The sequence below is a fragment of the Aulonocara stuartgranti genome, assembly GCF_965226115.1.
Source record: "Aulonocara stuartgranti genome assembly, chromosome: 8".
In the NCBI taxonomy this organism is placed as follows: domain Eukaryota; kingdom Metazoa; phylum Chordata; class Actinopteri; order Cichliformes; family Cichlidae; genus Aulonocara; species Aulonocara stuartgranti.
The window spans coordinates 30,753,603-30,767,787 of NC_138959.1; the positions used below are offsets into that span (position 1 = coordinate 30,753,603).

At 45.4% G+C, this 14,185-nt stretch overlaps 1 protein-coding gene across 3 annotated transcripts; it reads right to left on the reverse strand.

Moving 5' to 3' along the window:
• Window positions 1-309: 309 nt before the first annotated feature.
• On the reverse strand, window positions 310-9,473 carry LOC309713605 (DNA-directed RNA polymerase III subunit RPC4). Of its 3 annotated transcripts, XR_014278616.1 has the most exons (9): window positions 8,644-9,439; window positions 7,571-7,617; window positions 7,345-7,499; window positions 7,132-7,250; window positions 6,363-6,459; window positions 5,576-5,847; window positions 4,497-4,646; window positions 1,064-1,307; window positions 310-979 (listed from the first exon to the last, which is right to left on the reverse strand). XR_014278616.1 is itself a non-coding variant. In XM_082545383.1 (8 exons), exons 1-8 carry the CDS (start codon window positions 8,821-8,823, stop codon window positions 1,167-1,169), a joined length of 1,161 nt encoding a protein of 386 aa, XP_082401509.1. In that variant the 5' UTR covers window positions 8,824-9,439; the 3' UTR covers window positions 310-1,166. The 3 variants fall into 3 exon arrangements, 2 of the variants coding, with proteins under 2 accessions (XP_082401509.1, XP_082401510.1); XM_082545383.1 differs by having other exon boundaries at window positions 310-1,307; XM_082545384.1 differs by lacking the exons at window positions 310-979; window positions 1,064-1,307; window positions 4,497-4,646 and adding an exon at window positions 4,659-4,794 and having other exon boundaries at window positions 8,644-9,473.
• Window positions 9,474-14,185: the final 4,712 nt, after the last annotated feature.

Here is a 14,185-nt window from a genome sequence, read left to right on the forward strand (position 1 = left end):
AAATGATTCTGCATGTGTGCATGAAGCCCCCAGTGTCAGGCAGGATACAACATGTCAGCCGTATGACGACGAGGTGTTTCAGTGATCTGTGTTACTGACTTCACCTTTCAGGGCTTTGTGGTTCTTTGTGTGACACATTCATGCAACATTTGAAGTTTCTGGCTCAAGACATGCGTCGAACAAATGAGGAACGCTGTGACTGACGATGACCTGCTGTCCTGACAGGCTGCTTGTTCTTCAGCTCGTTTCCTGAAACGCTGTTACGTTCGTGGCCGAGGGGTAAATCGAAAGTAAGAGCCAAAACAGCGCTTTTCAAAATGCTATGCAGCCATTTATTGACGTCAGCAGTGAGCAATGCCAAAATAACAAAGCTCTAACGGTCCCCAAGCTTCCCTGTCAAATAAAAGTCAACCAAAAACAGTTTATATAAAGTTTTACTTTGACAAACAGACCTGGGTTCAACAGAAAGGCTTCTCGCTCCGACCAGGCTGCTGCACTGGACTACATACACACATGTACAGTGGACGGGTTGCAAATGACCTCATTTACGAAGGTCAATGTCCTAGCACCAGACACAAATCAGCTGATACTAATATACCAGCTGGCCACGTGTTCAGTCAGACACTCAAAGCAACACTCAGTAACAGGCTGTTGGGTGGAGGAGAGAGGGCCAGGTGGTGTCATCTGGTGGTTAAGTACTTGTTGTTGAATCCAACCACTCAGCAGGCACTGGTCCCCATTAAGACACACCCATGTGTCTGAGACCCACAGCCATCCTCTGGTGGGAGGAGTCTGTCACACATCCTGGGTCATTGCAGAAGCTGCTCTTTAAATGTGAAAAACCCTGTGGTGACATTTTTACTACAGCTCAGCATCCAGATACTGTACTGCTGCATCAGGCCTTGTGTGAGTGACACACTATGACGGTCCTTGTGGTCAGCAGGCTGATGGTTCATGGCCCATTTTACTGCGCTGATATCTTCATCCCAGAGAGGGAAACGTCTGTGTTTTAAAAAGATTCATTTCAAAGACTTCACATGATTTAAACACAGATGCATGTTACCTTGATGGTGACTCTCAGCAGTGTACCCTCAGACTGTTCTTCCCAACACATTTACTGCAGTTTCTCCTCCTACAGTGTCTACGGGTCACCTGCAGGGAGACCCTCAGGGGCCCGGAGGCTGCTGTGATGCAGCTTGGCCCAGTAAAGCCTGGAAGTCCGGAGATAAAACCAGTTTGTGATGGACGTTTCCCAGCACCATCATATCTCCAGTCCGCCCATCACACAGACGCACAGACACCAGTTGCTGCAGAAAGAGGGAGAGATGGCGTGTGAATAGGCAGTGACGTAATGAATGGTTGTTTTCCTTCACCGTGGACGCCCGTGTGTTGCTGTCAGTGCTGCTCCTCAGCCTCTGAGCAGATACAGTGGCTTGCTGTATTACGCACACGCCACTTTGCAGTTATTTATTTGTAACACATGTTTGGAATCACGTATGATTTTCGTTCCACTTCTCACGTGTGCACCACTTTGTGTTGGCCTTTCACCTGGAATTCCAATAAAATGTGACAAAATGTGGGAAAGTTCAAGAGAGCCGAACACTTTTGCAAGCCACTGTATGTTCTCTGAATGTGGCAACCTTCTTCAGAAGAAGCATCAAAGGGTGTGTACTGGAAGGTTTCAGATAATAATCAACTGTACTGAAGGACATGAGGTTTGTGAGAAGTATTTTAAATATCAGTGAAATGTTTCCTGTCTTCAGCTTTGACAGTAGGGCCAACGTTCACTAAGAACACCGTGAGACGCCTGAAGCTGATCCTTCCTCGTGTGGCAGCTCGACTGATATCATTCAGCCAAGGCTCGGGGTTTGGTCTAACGTGTAGAGAAGGACGCCCCACCGAGGATGACACAGACTGATCACATCCTTTCAAAAGGGTTGAACTTTGATCCCAGCCACAGAAACAACAACGCTACAGCTGTAGAAGCAGAGCAGCAATGCAAAGCCAGCATCCAACATCAGCATGGACGAGAGGGAGGCACTCACATCACTTAGTAATGACAACAACATTGTGACAAAGCAGAGGAGCAGTTGCAATGCTCTCCATTTGCCCCATATGTGTTTACCTTTTTTTGCACATTGTACACATTATTCTGTTTCTATGTATTTGCTATGATTTGCTATTTGTCAAGTAACATTGCTTCACTCACTGTCCCGGGTTTGTTTGTGGAAGCGTTTTGTTGCCGGCAAATCAAACATTCTGCAAATTAAGACAAATACTCAGTTACATGTTTCTTTATACTTTATTATGTTACAGATTAAGTCATTTGTTCATACTTACTCTGTTTGTCTTTTCAGTCTTCATGAGGGTCAGGTGTGGGGAAACGCCCACCTGGCATTTCCTCATTTTAAAGTCCTGATGATGTCACACATGACATCAGCAGATCAAACCAAGTGGAGGGGTTTGTTTTTCCAGAGAGATGCTTCCTTTTGTTTGTGTTAAGGTTTAAAGGGATTTGTTGAATGTTTTTCCTTTCGTTAATACTGCCATTTAGTTGTGTAAATGTGCATATTAGAAGTGTGTAGAGGTTTTGTGTTTTTCGATCATCTGGGTAGAGTTTTAGATCCCTCAGTTGAGTGAGTGGTACTGGCTGGGCAATTGGAAGGAAATTGATGGCCCTATTTAAAGCCAGTCTCTACCAGATGCAGCAGAGAGCAGAGGTGAGCTGTGTCACCAGAGCCATGTTATGTTAATAGAGTTTATTTGGGGAGGAAGTTTTGTTAAGTTACATTAAATTAAGTTCACTGTAAATAAATTGCTCACCTTGGAAACCTGAACTGTCGGCATAGTCTGCTTCCCTACCACCTTCCTTGACGTTCGAGTCTGACTACTTCACAAACATCAACATCCTTCCAGTAGACAAGGGTAGGTGCACAGTTCTGCTAGACCAGAAAGACTAACAGGAGAAAATCTACTTATGAGCCCCAGGAAGCATTCGGATCAGTATTTAAGGTCTGACCCTCGTCACTGAATGGAGCACAACCTGGGTGTCAACACAGAGCCATGCAGACATACACTCATCCCCCCTCCCCTTCCAAACGCCTCCGATGCTTACGGTGGCTCAAAGGGGAGCAGCACATATGCTGCAGGCCCGGATGTGCTGTCTACACGGCTCTCTCCTTTTACTCATCCCTGTTGCTTGTCATGTGTTTCTATGGTGTATTAAGAGCTTTTCATGTGCTATGCGCTGAGGTGATTTTTTTCTGTTCTCAAACTGACCTCCCTGTTGGAGCTCAGTCTGGGGGGGGTTCTTTTTCCTCCTTGTCCTTCCTCATGTTGTGCATTTTTCCATTGTTCGGTTCTGGGTCGCTGCTCGTGCTGCTGACCGGCCAGCTACCTACCTGTCTCCCCAATGTGATGTTTGTGTATTGCATGTACGGTCGGCACGGTCAGTCTCTTAATTGCCCCTGGGGGATAAATAAAGTCTTCTGAATCTGAACACCATCCCCACAGAGACAGCAGCAGGGAGTAACATCAGGTCAACAAGGCCCTGAGTAAACGTGGACATCTGTCAAAGCTGGAGGCAGGGCTGCAACAATTCATCAACATCCATGATACTGACTATAAAAACTTGTCGACGTGTCATACGTGTTTTTATAACTGTAATACACTACAGGCAGCTATGGGGCAGTATCACCTATACTGTCTGCCAAGACTGCATTTAATACCAACGAAGAAGAACACAGTGCGACCGGCAAAGCAGGAGGACGGAAGAAAACGGAAACTGAGATTTTAAAAAATGTGAAAGCATTTCACAGAAAGCAAAGTTAAATGCAAACTGTGCAAAGCAGAGCCAGCCGTGCACGGCTGGAGCTGTGACGTCACCATTTCACTTTTGTTAGCTAATGTGACAGTAAACCATTAAGCAGGAGTAGTTACAGTCTCCTAGTCCGCCCCCACCCCAGCATTCATATTGGTGAATGTGAGGAAGGTGGTGCACCTGTTCCAGCTAACATTAACCATAACCATATAGGAGAGTTAGACGTGTACATCCAGGTGGACGAGGTGGGAGACGCTCCCCGACACTGTTACAAACAGAAAGTAGAGGTCATGGAGGAAGTGGAGGCATTTAGATTTATTCACACGAGATCTCTCATTAACCAGACACTGGCCAAACTGGATGAGCAACCCTCCCCATTCATCCAGAGGACGCCTCACCAGCTCGTGGTCCCCGGTGTCTGCAGCTTTTGGTGTTTGTAACTCACAAATTATACTGCAAAGGTCACATGACTGAAACAATAATAAAAATGTCTAAACCTGCTGTAATACTATGTAAAACTAAAGCTAGTGTCATATTATCCTTTTGTTTATTTGAACTTTTTTTGGTGGGAAATTTGAGCATCATATGTAATCCATGACCACACAGGTCTGACAGATCTGCTTACACTAGTTAATGATTGCAATGCAAAAATAATGTTAGAACACAAACGCGTTACCTGCAGGAAGGAGAATGCAGCTCCCTCTGAGACGTCCATGATGATGTCACCCAGCTTCAGCTCCACCTTTCCTGACTTCCTGATCTGCAGCTTACCCAGAAATCCTTCTGGGAACTGCGAGAGCACAGGACAGCCCTCTTTCACTGCACTCTGAGTGCGCACACACACACACACACACACACACACACACACACACACACACACTCTTTAGAAGCAGTTACAACAGTCCACTGTGCTTCAGTGAGGCTTGACGATGCAGACCACAGATCACGTGATGGTGTTTCAGGCTGAGTGTTTCCTGTGCAGTGGGTAAAATGCGAAGTCAAAGCCACGCGTGAGATGTTAGGAGCCCTGGTGTCTGAACCTGACTGTGGCTGATTTGGGGATTCTGAATTAGACATCGGTGTGGATGTGCGTGTAACAGCTTGTTGTGTTAGTACTGTTATGAGTTGGTGACCTATGCAGGGAGTACGCTGCAGCTTGTTTATGTTTTTATGGTCTGCAGGGCAGCGTCCTGCTGGGGGTAGCTGCTGCTGCCTTGGAGGGCAGCGCTGGGTCCACAACAATCTTTATGTGGGTAGCACGGATGAAGCGTTGTTTCAGCCGCTTCCAAAACACCTGAGAATGAACGAGGACGTGCAACAAAATCCAAAGGGAGGATTTTAGTCCTGGAATCTGTTCCACAAATCAGTGAATTTCGCCAGCAGCTGCTTTACATAATTTTGTAAAATTAAATTAACATAGCATAACATAAATATCTGTGATGAGAGAGGTGTTCACCGCCTCTGTGCTGCAGGAAACACTTGTACAGCTGTCAGGCAGAAACACTGCTGAGCTCTAGGTTTGACCTCACTGGCACAGCTTAGCTGTTTCTGTCAGCGACCGTTAACTAAGGACGTCTGCAGGAAGAGGACTGCATGCCGTACCACTGTATTAGGCTGGAAGCAGAAGATGCAAACAAAAATGGCCGAGGAGCTTATGGATAGATGCAAACAAAGCTTTCAGGGCTGATGTTAGGAATCACGCTCAAACATCTGGATGGGTCAGTCCTTTAACATGTGTTTATCCCGTCTACTCACTTTTGCTTGAAGATGTGGAGTCCTCTTCACTTCATGCTTGCCCTCCTTTGTTGCAGGCGTCTCTGCTGCAGGCCCAGGAGCCAGGTCGACCTTCGCTCCAGACGCTCTGCCTGGCATGCAGTCGGGCAGCTGCATGAAGAAGAGCTCCTCCCTGCCGGACAGGCTGAGATCCTGCAGCAGTTCTACCAGCGACGGCTGCTCTGATTTAGGCCGCTCGGTCCTGCTGGTCCCTGCACAGGACTGAGGTCTGAACACAGTGGGCCTCTCTGGACCTGCCATCACAACACAGAGTGATCACTACTCACAGACAGACATGCAGGAGCTCAGTGAGGACACTGTCTGTCATCCACCACATCACTCAGTGCAAAGTCAGTGAGCTCTGCTACTCTGCTGCCTGCCTTCATGAAGGCCTCCACCTTCAGCAGCTCTGCAAAGGGTAGCTCATCTTTCCCTCTGCTGCCCACGCAGGTCCCTTCAGCTCCTCCTTTTTTAACTTCCCTTTGCTTTACCCTCATTCATCAGGTCAGCGTGACTATTTAGTGATAACAGATCATAGATCTTCATACATCTACATCTCCTCGTGACTGATCACACCATCTTTGATTAAGAATCATTACTTTCCATTTATCATTCATTGACTGACACATTTCCTGCACGTCTTACCAAACATGGCACATTAACAGTCACGTTATTGTTGAAGTGGAAACAGCAGAGCCTAAACTCTGACGTCAGTGCTGTGACTGAGTGAACTGCTTGTGACGCTGTGCAGCGTGGGAGGTTTTCTCACGTGTCCTGGAGGTCAGAGTGCGACTGCTGGACTGACACAGAGGCAGCTGGATGGGCTTCAGCTTTGCATCATTCCTCAGACCCGGATCATCGATGAACTGTAGGTACAGATGCATAACATTAGTTTCCCAATGGTCAGCTGATTATCAGCTGACTGTCATGAAACACTGCACTCACTCGCAGGCCGACGGTCAGTGGTGCAAACTCTTACAGCATTAAACTGTCTGAACACTGCTCACACGCATAAACCTGCTCTGCGGATCAGCTGATGGTGTTACAGACACCTGCTGCCAACAGGGAGGTTGGAGAGTGCCCTCTGGTGGACAAACGATGCAACCTTAACGCTCATAATGTGCTTCCTTGTGTGACGTTTTTTGTTTCCATTTACATCTGCAAATGTGACCTGCCAATACATCAGGTGAAGCACTGAGGCAAAGGTCCTGCTGACCTGCAGCTGAGGGTCGATCCATAAAGATGAAAAGTGGAGCTCTTTGCATCTGTTGGGTTCTTTTAATCTTTTGGTGTCTGTGACGCACACGACTGCATCGGTGCGCTTTCACTGCACATGCATGAACAGGAGGAGGAGGGGGAGAGTTCATACCCTCACACCTTTTTACTTGTTGTAATATGTCAAAACAATGATTTCCAAGTCAATGTGAACACGTTCCAGAATAAACACGAGAAGTGAGAACAGCTAACGTTTATGGGCTCCTGACTACAGTTTTAATTCATCTTTAAAGCTTCACAGGAACGAAACAGGAAGCACTCACATCATCTCGCTGAAGTTTACTGAGTATCTCATCTTCCTCTTCCTCCTTTGTCTCTTTCTTGAGCAGTTTGCAGACAGGAGAGGTGGCAGACTCCTGCAGGTGTGTAGCACCATGCCAGCCTGTAGGCAGAAGCACTGATTGAGTGCGATGAAGAGGAAATGCAGTCTGGAGAAAGACATCCAACAGAATGAGAAGAGGGCTGTGGGTGTGCACCTGTTTTGCGCACGCTGTCAGCAGGACCCTGTTCAAAGATGGAGTGGGACTGGATGGTCTGAGGCCGCTCCTTCCTCCTCCCTCTGCTCTCTCTCCTCCGCTCATTCCTATCTCTTCTCTCCTTTTTCGGAGCCACGTGGATCTCCTCCTTTAGCCTACAGGTGTTCAGGATCATTAAATGACACAGTGCATACACAGATGAAATTCTCATACTGTCGTCACTCACTCGTCTTTACTCTTCCTCACGGCGTGGACGTTAGGCTCAAAGGTTTTCTGTTGGTACAAACCAGGAGAGAAAAGAAACACGTATGTCCTCATTAGGATTCAAACGAGGTGTGAATGCTTTTCTACTCAACTACATGGATATTATTATGAATTATAAACCTTACTTTTAAAACCTGACCAGGAGTTAACAGGCATCAAAGCAAGAATGTGAGCTGTAGCGCTGACCCTGACCTCTTTCCCTGTTTCTATCAAATCCTGCATTAAAAAAAACAGAAAAACTTCCTTTAACTCCCAAACTGACCAAGCTGCAGTCACTGTCCTGACTGCTACTGTCTGCAAATGTTCACAGTGCTAAGTTAGCATTTAAATAACACCTTTAACATACATGTCTCTGTATTTATATATGTGATATATTTCTATTTCTGCTTACATCCTTTTGTAACTTCTGTCGGTGCTGTGAAACAGAATTTCCCAGAGGAAGCCACCCGAGGGATTAATAAAGTTTCATCTAATCTAATTTAATCTAACTTGTTTCTTCTCTGCCTTCATCTGCTTCACATCCATGGCCCATTCAGAGCCCCTGACGAACCTAACTCACATGTTTTGTATTTACACTGTTGTATACTTGTTGGTTTATCTGGAACTGTGAGCGTGTGATCATGTTTGTACACAAACGAGCAATTTGTTCCAGTATATATAACACAAACATCTCTATATGAGTAAGTAAACACAAACGAATTTTATACAGCAACTGCGTGCAGATACAGAAACACAAATCAGAATGAACAAATGTGTGCAGGGTTGTTATAGCCTGAGTATTAGTGTTACTGTAACACGTGATCAGGGGGCGGGGCTTGGCTGAGTGGACTGTAGGAGAGACACAACATGCCACATGACCACCGAGTCCCCCCATCGTAACACGATAACGCCATCAGATGTCTGCAGAGAGAAGCCCGTGAACGTGTCAGCAGACTTATGACCCCGGGATTACACTCACGGGACTGTGCTTTATTATTTCCACTTCACGCAAAATAAGCACGCGGCATTATTAACACCGGGGCTGTGCTCGGTTACCTTAGTCTTTTTGAAGCCTCCCCCCAGCGTCAGGTCCCGGGTTCTGAGGGACGTCAGTCTTCCAGGCGGAGGTGGGGAGGTCAGAGTCCTGACCCGGGCCGCGAGTGCTCTCCCCAGCCCAGCCCCGCTGCTCGGGGAGGAGAAGCCGGGAACACTTGCTGCATCCCCGGAGTCGCTCATGTCGCGATACCTGCTGTGCTTCCTCTCAGTATTTTTAATGCGTGTCCGTTCAGCTGTTTCTCACGCAGGTCTGTTAATAAACGACGGCTTTTATTTTGAAAATAGGGCTGTTAAAATCCGGTATTTGTTAGCCGAGCGCCCACAGCTCATGGCCCATTGGTCCCTCGGTGTGCCTCAGAACTAGTTTGTTTCACTGAGGTAACAGTGATCCTTAGCGGGGCTCCTCTAAGCTAAATAGCAGCTCGTTCCCCTCCGTGTTGTTTCCACGCGCCATATCGCAGCAGGAAGTTAATCCAATCTGGTTGCAAACGCAACACCGTCTGCCGCGGTTACTGGGTCGCGGTGATGATAAACAGTGTACTGCGTGCAGATGTCCTCTCAGCCGTAACCGACGGAGTGTCCTGTCGGTGGATGCAAAATAAATCAATTGCAAACAACGGTGCCAACAAAGCACGACGCACTTACTGCACGAAGGCGCTGAAACGGCTGCAACACCGCTTTGCTTTTGCCGCCTGCTGTATTTGTCCCGGTTAAACGGCTCTAATTTCCTTCCGCAGTTCGCTATTGTTCTCAAGCAGCACTACACCGGAGCCACCACAAGATGGCGCTGTCTGCGTAGCCACGAAATGTGACGCATGTCAGTTTCTTTACGGAAGCAGTGGGTCATGGTGCCATTTAGTGAAAGTGGTTAATATATTTTTCACGAGTTATTTTTATAAATATGTTTATATTTATGATATGCTATACAAAAATGACCAGAGATGGTCTTTCCCTCCTTGACTCCGCCCTCAAACCAGCGTTCCTCCCGGTCCAGGATGTTACATCCTCATCACTGAACGAGTGTCCACTGGCCTGTAGGTGTAAATAGGCTGCAGAGTCCTGGCCTGACGAGGTGGCTCTGCTGTGTTGTGCCATCCACTTAGTCAGAGGTTGTTTGGTTTCCCTGATCTATGAATCCGATACTCCTGACACGTACGGGATCACTACAGGTTTTCTCTTAGGCAGCGGTTGTCCTTCTCTCCTGGATCGGAGCTTTCTTTAGGAGCCTTCCCAGCTTTGAAAAAAGTCCAGCTGGGATAACCACATTTACTCAGGGCCTTCTTGATGTTCTTCTGCCTCCCTGGCTGCTGTGTCAGTGGGGATGGTGTTCGCTCTGTGTGGTAGCGTCCTGATGACGCCCAGTTTGTGCTCCAGTGGATGATGAGAGTCAAACCTTAGATACTGATCCGTAGGTGTAGGTTTACGGTACTTTTAGATGTCCCCCATTACTGATGGAAATCTCACAGTCTAAGAAGGCTAACCTGCCACTTTTCATATCCTCCCTGGTGAATTTGATGTGTCGGTCCACCGAGTTAATGTGATCCGTGAATTGTGGTACGTCCTGAGATTTGATTTTCACCCAGGTGTCATCCACTTATCTGAACCAATGACTTGGTGGTGTTCCAGGGTAGGATAGCAAAGCCCTCTTTTCCACTTCTTCCATGTACAAATTGGCCGCGATGGGTGAAACTGGGGAGCCCATGGCACACCCATGTTTCTGTCTGTTGAACTGACCCTTGTATGTGAAGTAGGTGGAATGAAGACACAGTTCAAACACACTTGGTCGATGCTGAGAGCGGTCCTGCTGCTGAGGTTGGGGTCATCCTGTAATCTCTTACGAACTACCTCCAACGCTTCTGTGACTGGAATAAGTCAAAATGGGGAGATTACTGTTGTTGTCTCAGGACAAACTACCTTGTTTGCTACACTCTGTGTTTATGAGCTAAAAGCAAAATCATTTCCTTGTAAAACTGATTCTGAAGTATGATTTTACTAACTCAGAGGGTACAGCTGTTATCTCCACATTTCAACCTTTTTCTCCAAATAGAATTACGAATAGAATAATTTTTTCTTAATGTGGACTGATACTCCTTTGAATGAGTGCCGGGGTCCATATGTGGCGGTTGCGGTTCTCCAGCATCAAGCTAACGCTACAATAGTGGAGCAAACATAAAGGGAGAGTTTATCATCTCGTTATATGAGATTGGAAAGCGAACAGAACAGCGTGAACCCACCAAAATAATGACATTTCCTATTTTTGTATTTATAGAATACAATTTATTATCACTTTAAACAGACATAAAAGCATTAAACATATTTTGTTACCTCTCACAGCTTTGTTTGACTCCAGATTTACAGACTATATTTATGCACCAATTGACCACAAAAATTATGCTGCTTCAATCATTCACTAGTGATTTACAAAATTAGTATTAAACATAACTATTTTGGTATTTTAGGAACAGCTAGATTTATAGAAACAGGGACGAGAAATCCTCTTTTAACTACATAATAAAAGCAGAAGCTTAAATGCAAATGTTTGGCTCACCTCACTGTTAAATATTGCATCCCTTTTATACACGGTGTAAGAAATGACAATACTGAACACTAATACAAAACCCCGTTACTGCTGAGAGAGCAGTGAGCACCTCTGAATATTCATCACAGCAGCTACAAAGAAAAGAAAGAGACAAAACAAAGTTACACAAGAGCACAACAGACAATGACACCCAAAAACAACCTCCGCCCCACCTCAAAAAAACAATTGCTTCATGGTATCTTAGGAAAGGTAACCTTTTACACAGATAAGATATGACTTTACAAGACTTGGATAAAACTGGATAATGTACTAGATAATGTCTGATGTCAGGGTTCAAGTCAGCTGATGGCTATCGCTGGGATAGACAGAGATCTTATCTCACCAATATACTGCAGGGACAGCTGAATTCACCTTCAACTTAGCCACCCTAGCAGAATCCAGTCATCTTTATTGCAAACGATTAGTTTTTAGTCCAACAGACAAAAGGCTGAAAATGTTTCCATGTAATAAACGTTAGGCTGTGTTCAGCTTCTGTTCAGACTTCATTAAAATGCAGCTGTTTCATTGTGACTGTACACCGCGGACACCAGAGAAATGTTCTTGTTTCCTTTCAGTCTTAATCACTTGACATTTATCAGTAACAGTAACATGTTAATGTACTAAAGTACTAAAAAGTACTTCATGTTTCACATATAAGTTACTGAGACCCATCTAGTGCTGGATGAACCCTGCTGAACAGAACAAAACGGAAAGACTGAAAGACTGCGAGCTTGCTCTCAGTGTTCTGCATCCATCAAAGTGACACAAGCGTTTACTTCAGCAGTGGCAGTAAATAACCTCCAGGCAGCGTCTTGGTTCTGCGGTCACGTTAAAAGCTGCCATGCTCTGGTCCTAACACATGATGAACACGATAAAGACATGCAGCACCAGCTGAGGTTTCTCGTGTCTCTTAAACTGAACTTTTTAATGCACGTTGGTGAAATAGTTTAAATCATAAATTGTCTTTGAAGACTGTGTTTGGTGTAAGTCTTGAAACATGTGGAAACACTCTTATCATATCAAACTCTGTTGTTGGAGGTAAAATAAACTCAACCTACAAAAACAGTGTTTCTCCAGGTTCCTTCTACTTTCAGAGTCAGACAGCAGTGTTCAAGTGTCTGTCATGTAACGCCGGGTTGATCTGCTATGACAGGTTTGAGAATATAGACGATAGAACTGAAAAGCATGGCTGGATTCCACCTGTGACATTTCACGCGAGTCTCGTGTATTTTGTTCAAGTAGACACTGCAGAGACAGACAGAACACAGCTTATTATTGATACGAAGAAATCCTCCAAAAAATGTTCAGTCATACCTTTAAAATCATCACGGTCCTTCAGCCCAACCAGGAGTGACATACCAAAATTACTCCAACACTACATCAACAACTGAAGCAGGAGGTCACAGAAGAACTCAGTAAACTGCAGGACTCATGCCACTCAGAGTCAACAATAACAAACAGGATGGGCAAAAATGGTGAAAACCACTGCTGCCCCAAAACAACACAAATGCCCGTCTGACATTGATGATCCTCCCAAAATTGTGGGAAAACTTCTGTGGACTGACACGACCACATTTAACTTTCTGGTAGGTTTATTACTTCTGGTTTAAAATGAACACAGCATTACAGAAACAAGGAAATTACAGCAACAGTCAAACATGGTGGAGGTAGTGTGAGGACCTGATGATAAAACTCTTTTGAAATAAATTTGCTTACTTAATTATTGTGTTATGATTATAGCGTTCAGCTGTGTTGAAATCTAATGAGTGTGGAGACATTGGATTTGATTAAAATCATTTATATTTACTCTAAAACTGTACAGTGAGTCCTGGGGACTGTTAGCAGAGCTGCTCTGGGCAGCGTTATGGCACGATAATCTTAAGGGAGAATAAAAAGTCGACACACATATCTCATTCCTGACGGAGGACTCTACCGCTACACTTCTCCAGTGCATTCACAGAGTCGTTGCATGGTAAGACCTGGATGGGATGTGGGCGGAGCCTTTTACCGTCATTTTATTACGGCGCAAAGTACAAACACCTGTGGACACACAATCCAACACTGTACAGTGAGTCCTGGGGACTGTACGGTTAAGCATTCAGATTTTACTGGGGCCACTTATGTTGGTTTTATCTGTTAGCTTTGAAAAAGGGGCTGGCGATGATGGTGAAGGGTGGAGTAGCATAAAGGGCTTTGACCCCATCCAGGGCCATTTTATCCACATTAGGTTGTAGTCCCAGCCTTCGGCGGAGGTGAGCAGCAGCTTGTTCCTGGTAGATCCTCTGAAAAGTGACTGTTCAGAGTTCTGCAGTGAGGCTGCAGAGCAGGCAGAGCTGACAATCAGACAGAGAGCAGAAAGCCAGGGGAGCAGCAAAGATTTAGACAGTGCTGTAGTTTTACCAACGATCCACTGTGCTCCAGTTTAATGTTTCCTGCTTTTGTAGTGACTTCCAGTAATATACAAGTATGACCAACACTCCAGGACGAAAGAGAAACTGTTTTGCACAGTGTTAGTGGATACACCCCGAATGAATGCATTTACTTTAAAAGGCATATCAGTCAGTACTTATCTGCTCATAATCACGTTTTAAATCTTTGCCATTGGATTGAGGAGCTATGACAGGGAAGGTATGTGTGTGCATGCTTGTGTGTGAAGAGCCTGGACGCTGACAGTTAAACTGCAGCAGGTCAAATGGACTGAACTGCCAAAGGGGATTTTTCCTTTGAAGCTTCTTGTAATCTTTGCATATTTAATTAATGGTTCTTTGACATTCTTGCCCTTTGGCAGCTGGGACACATTGACGTAGGGCAATTCTTTGAAGTGAGCTTGCCTGATGAATCCAGCCCATCAGCTCCACTGCACTTGTGGTTCTAGGATATTTAAAAGTAGAATGAAAGAGGGCCCAGCGGTTAAAGCTGGAGAAATCTCTGTGTGCAAGGCTGAAACTTGCACACAGAGACTCA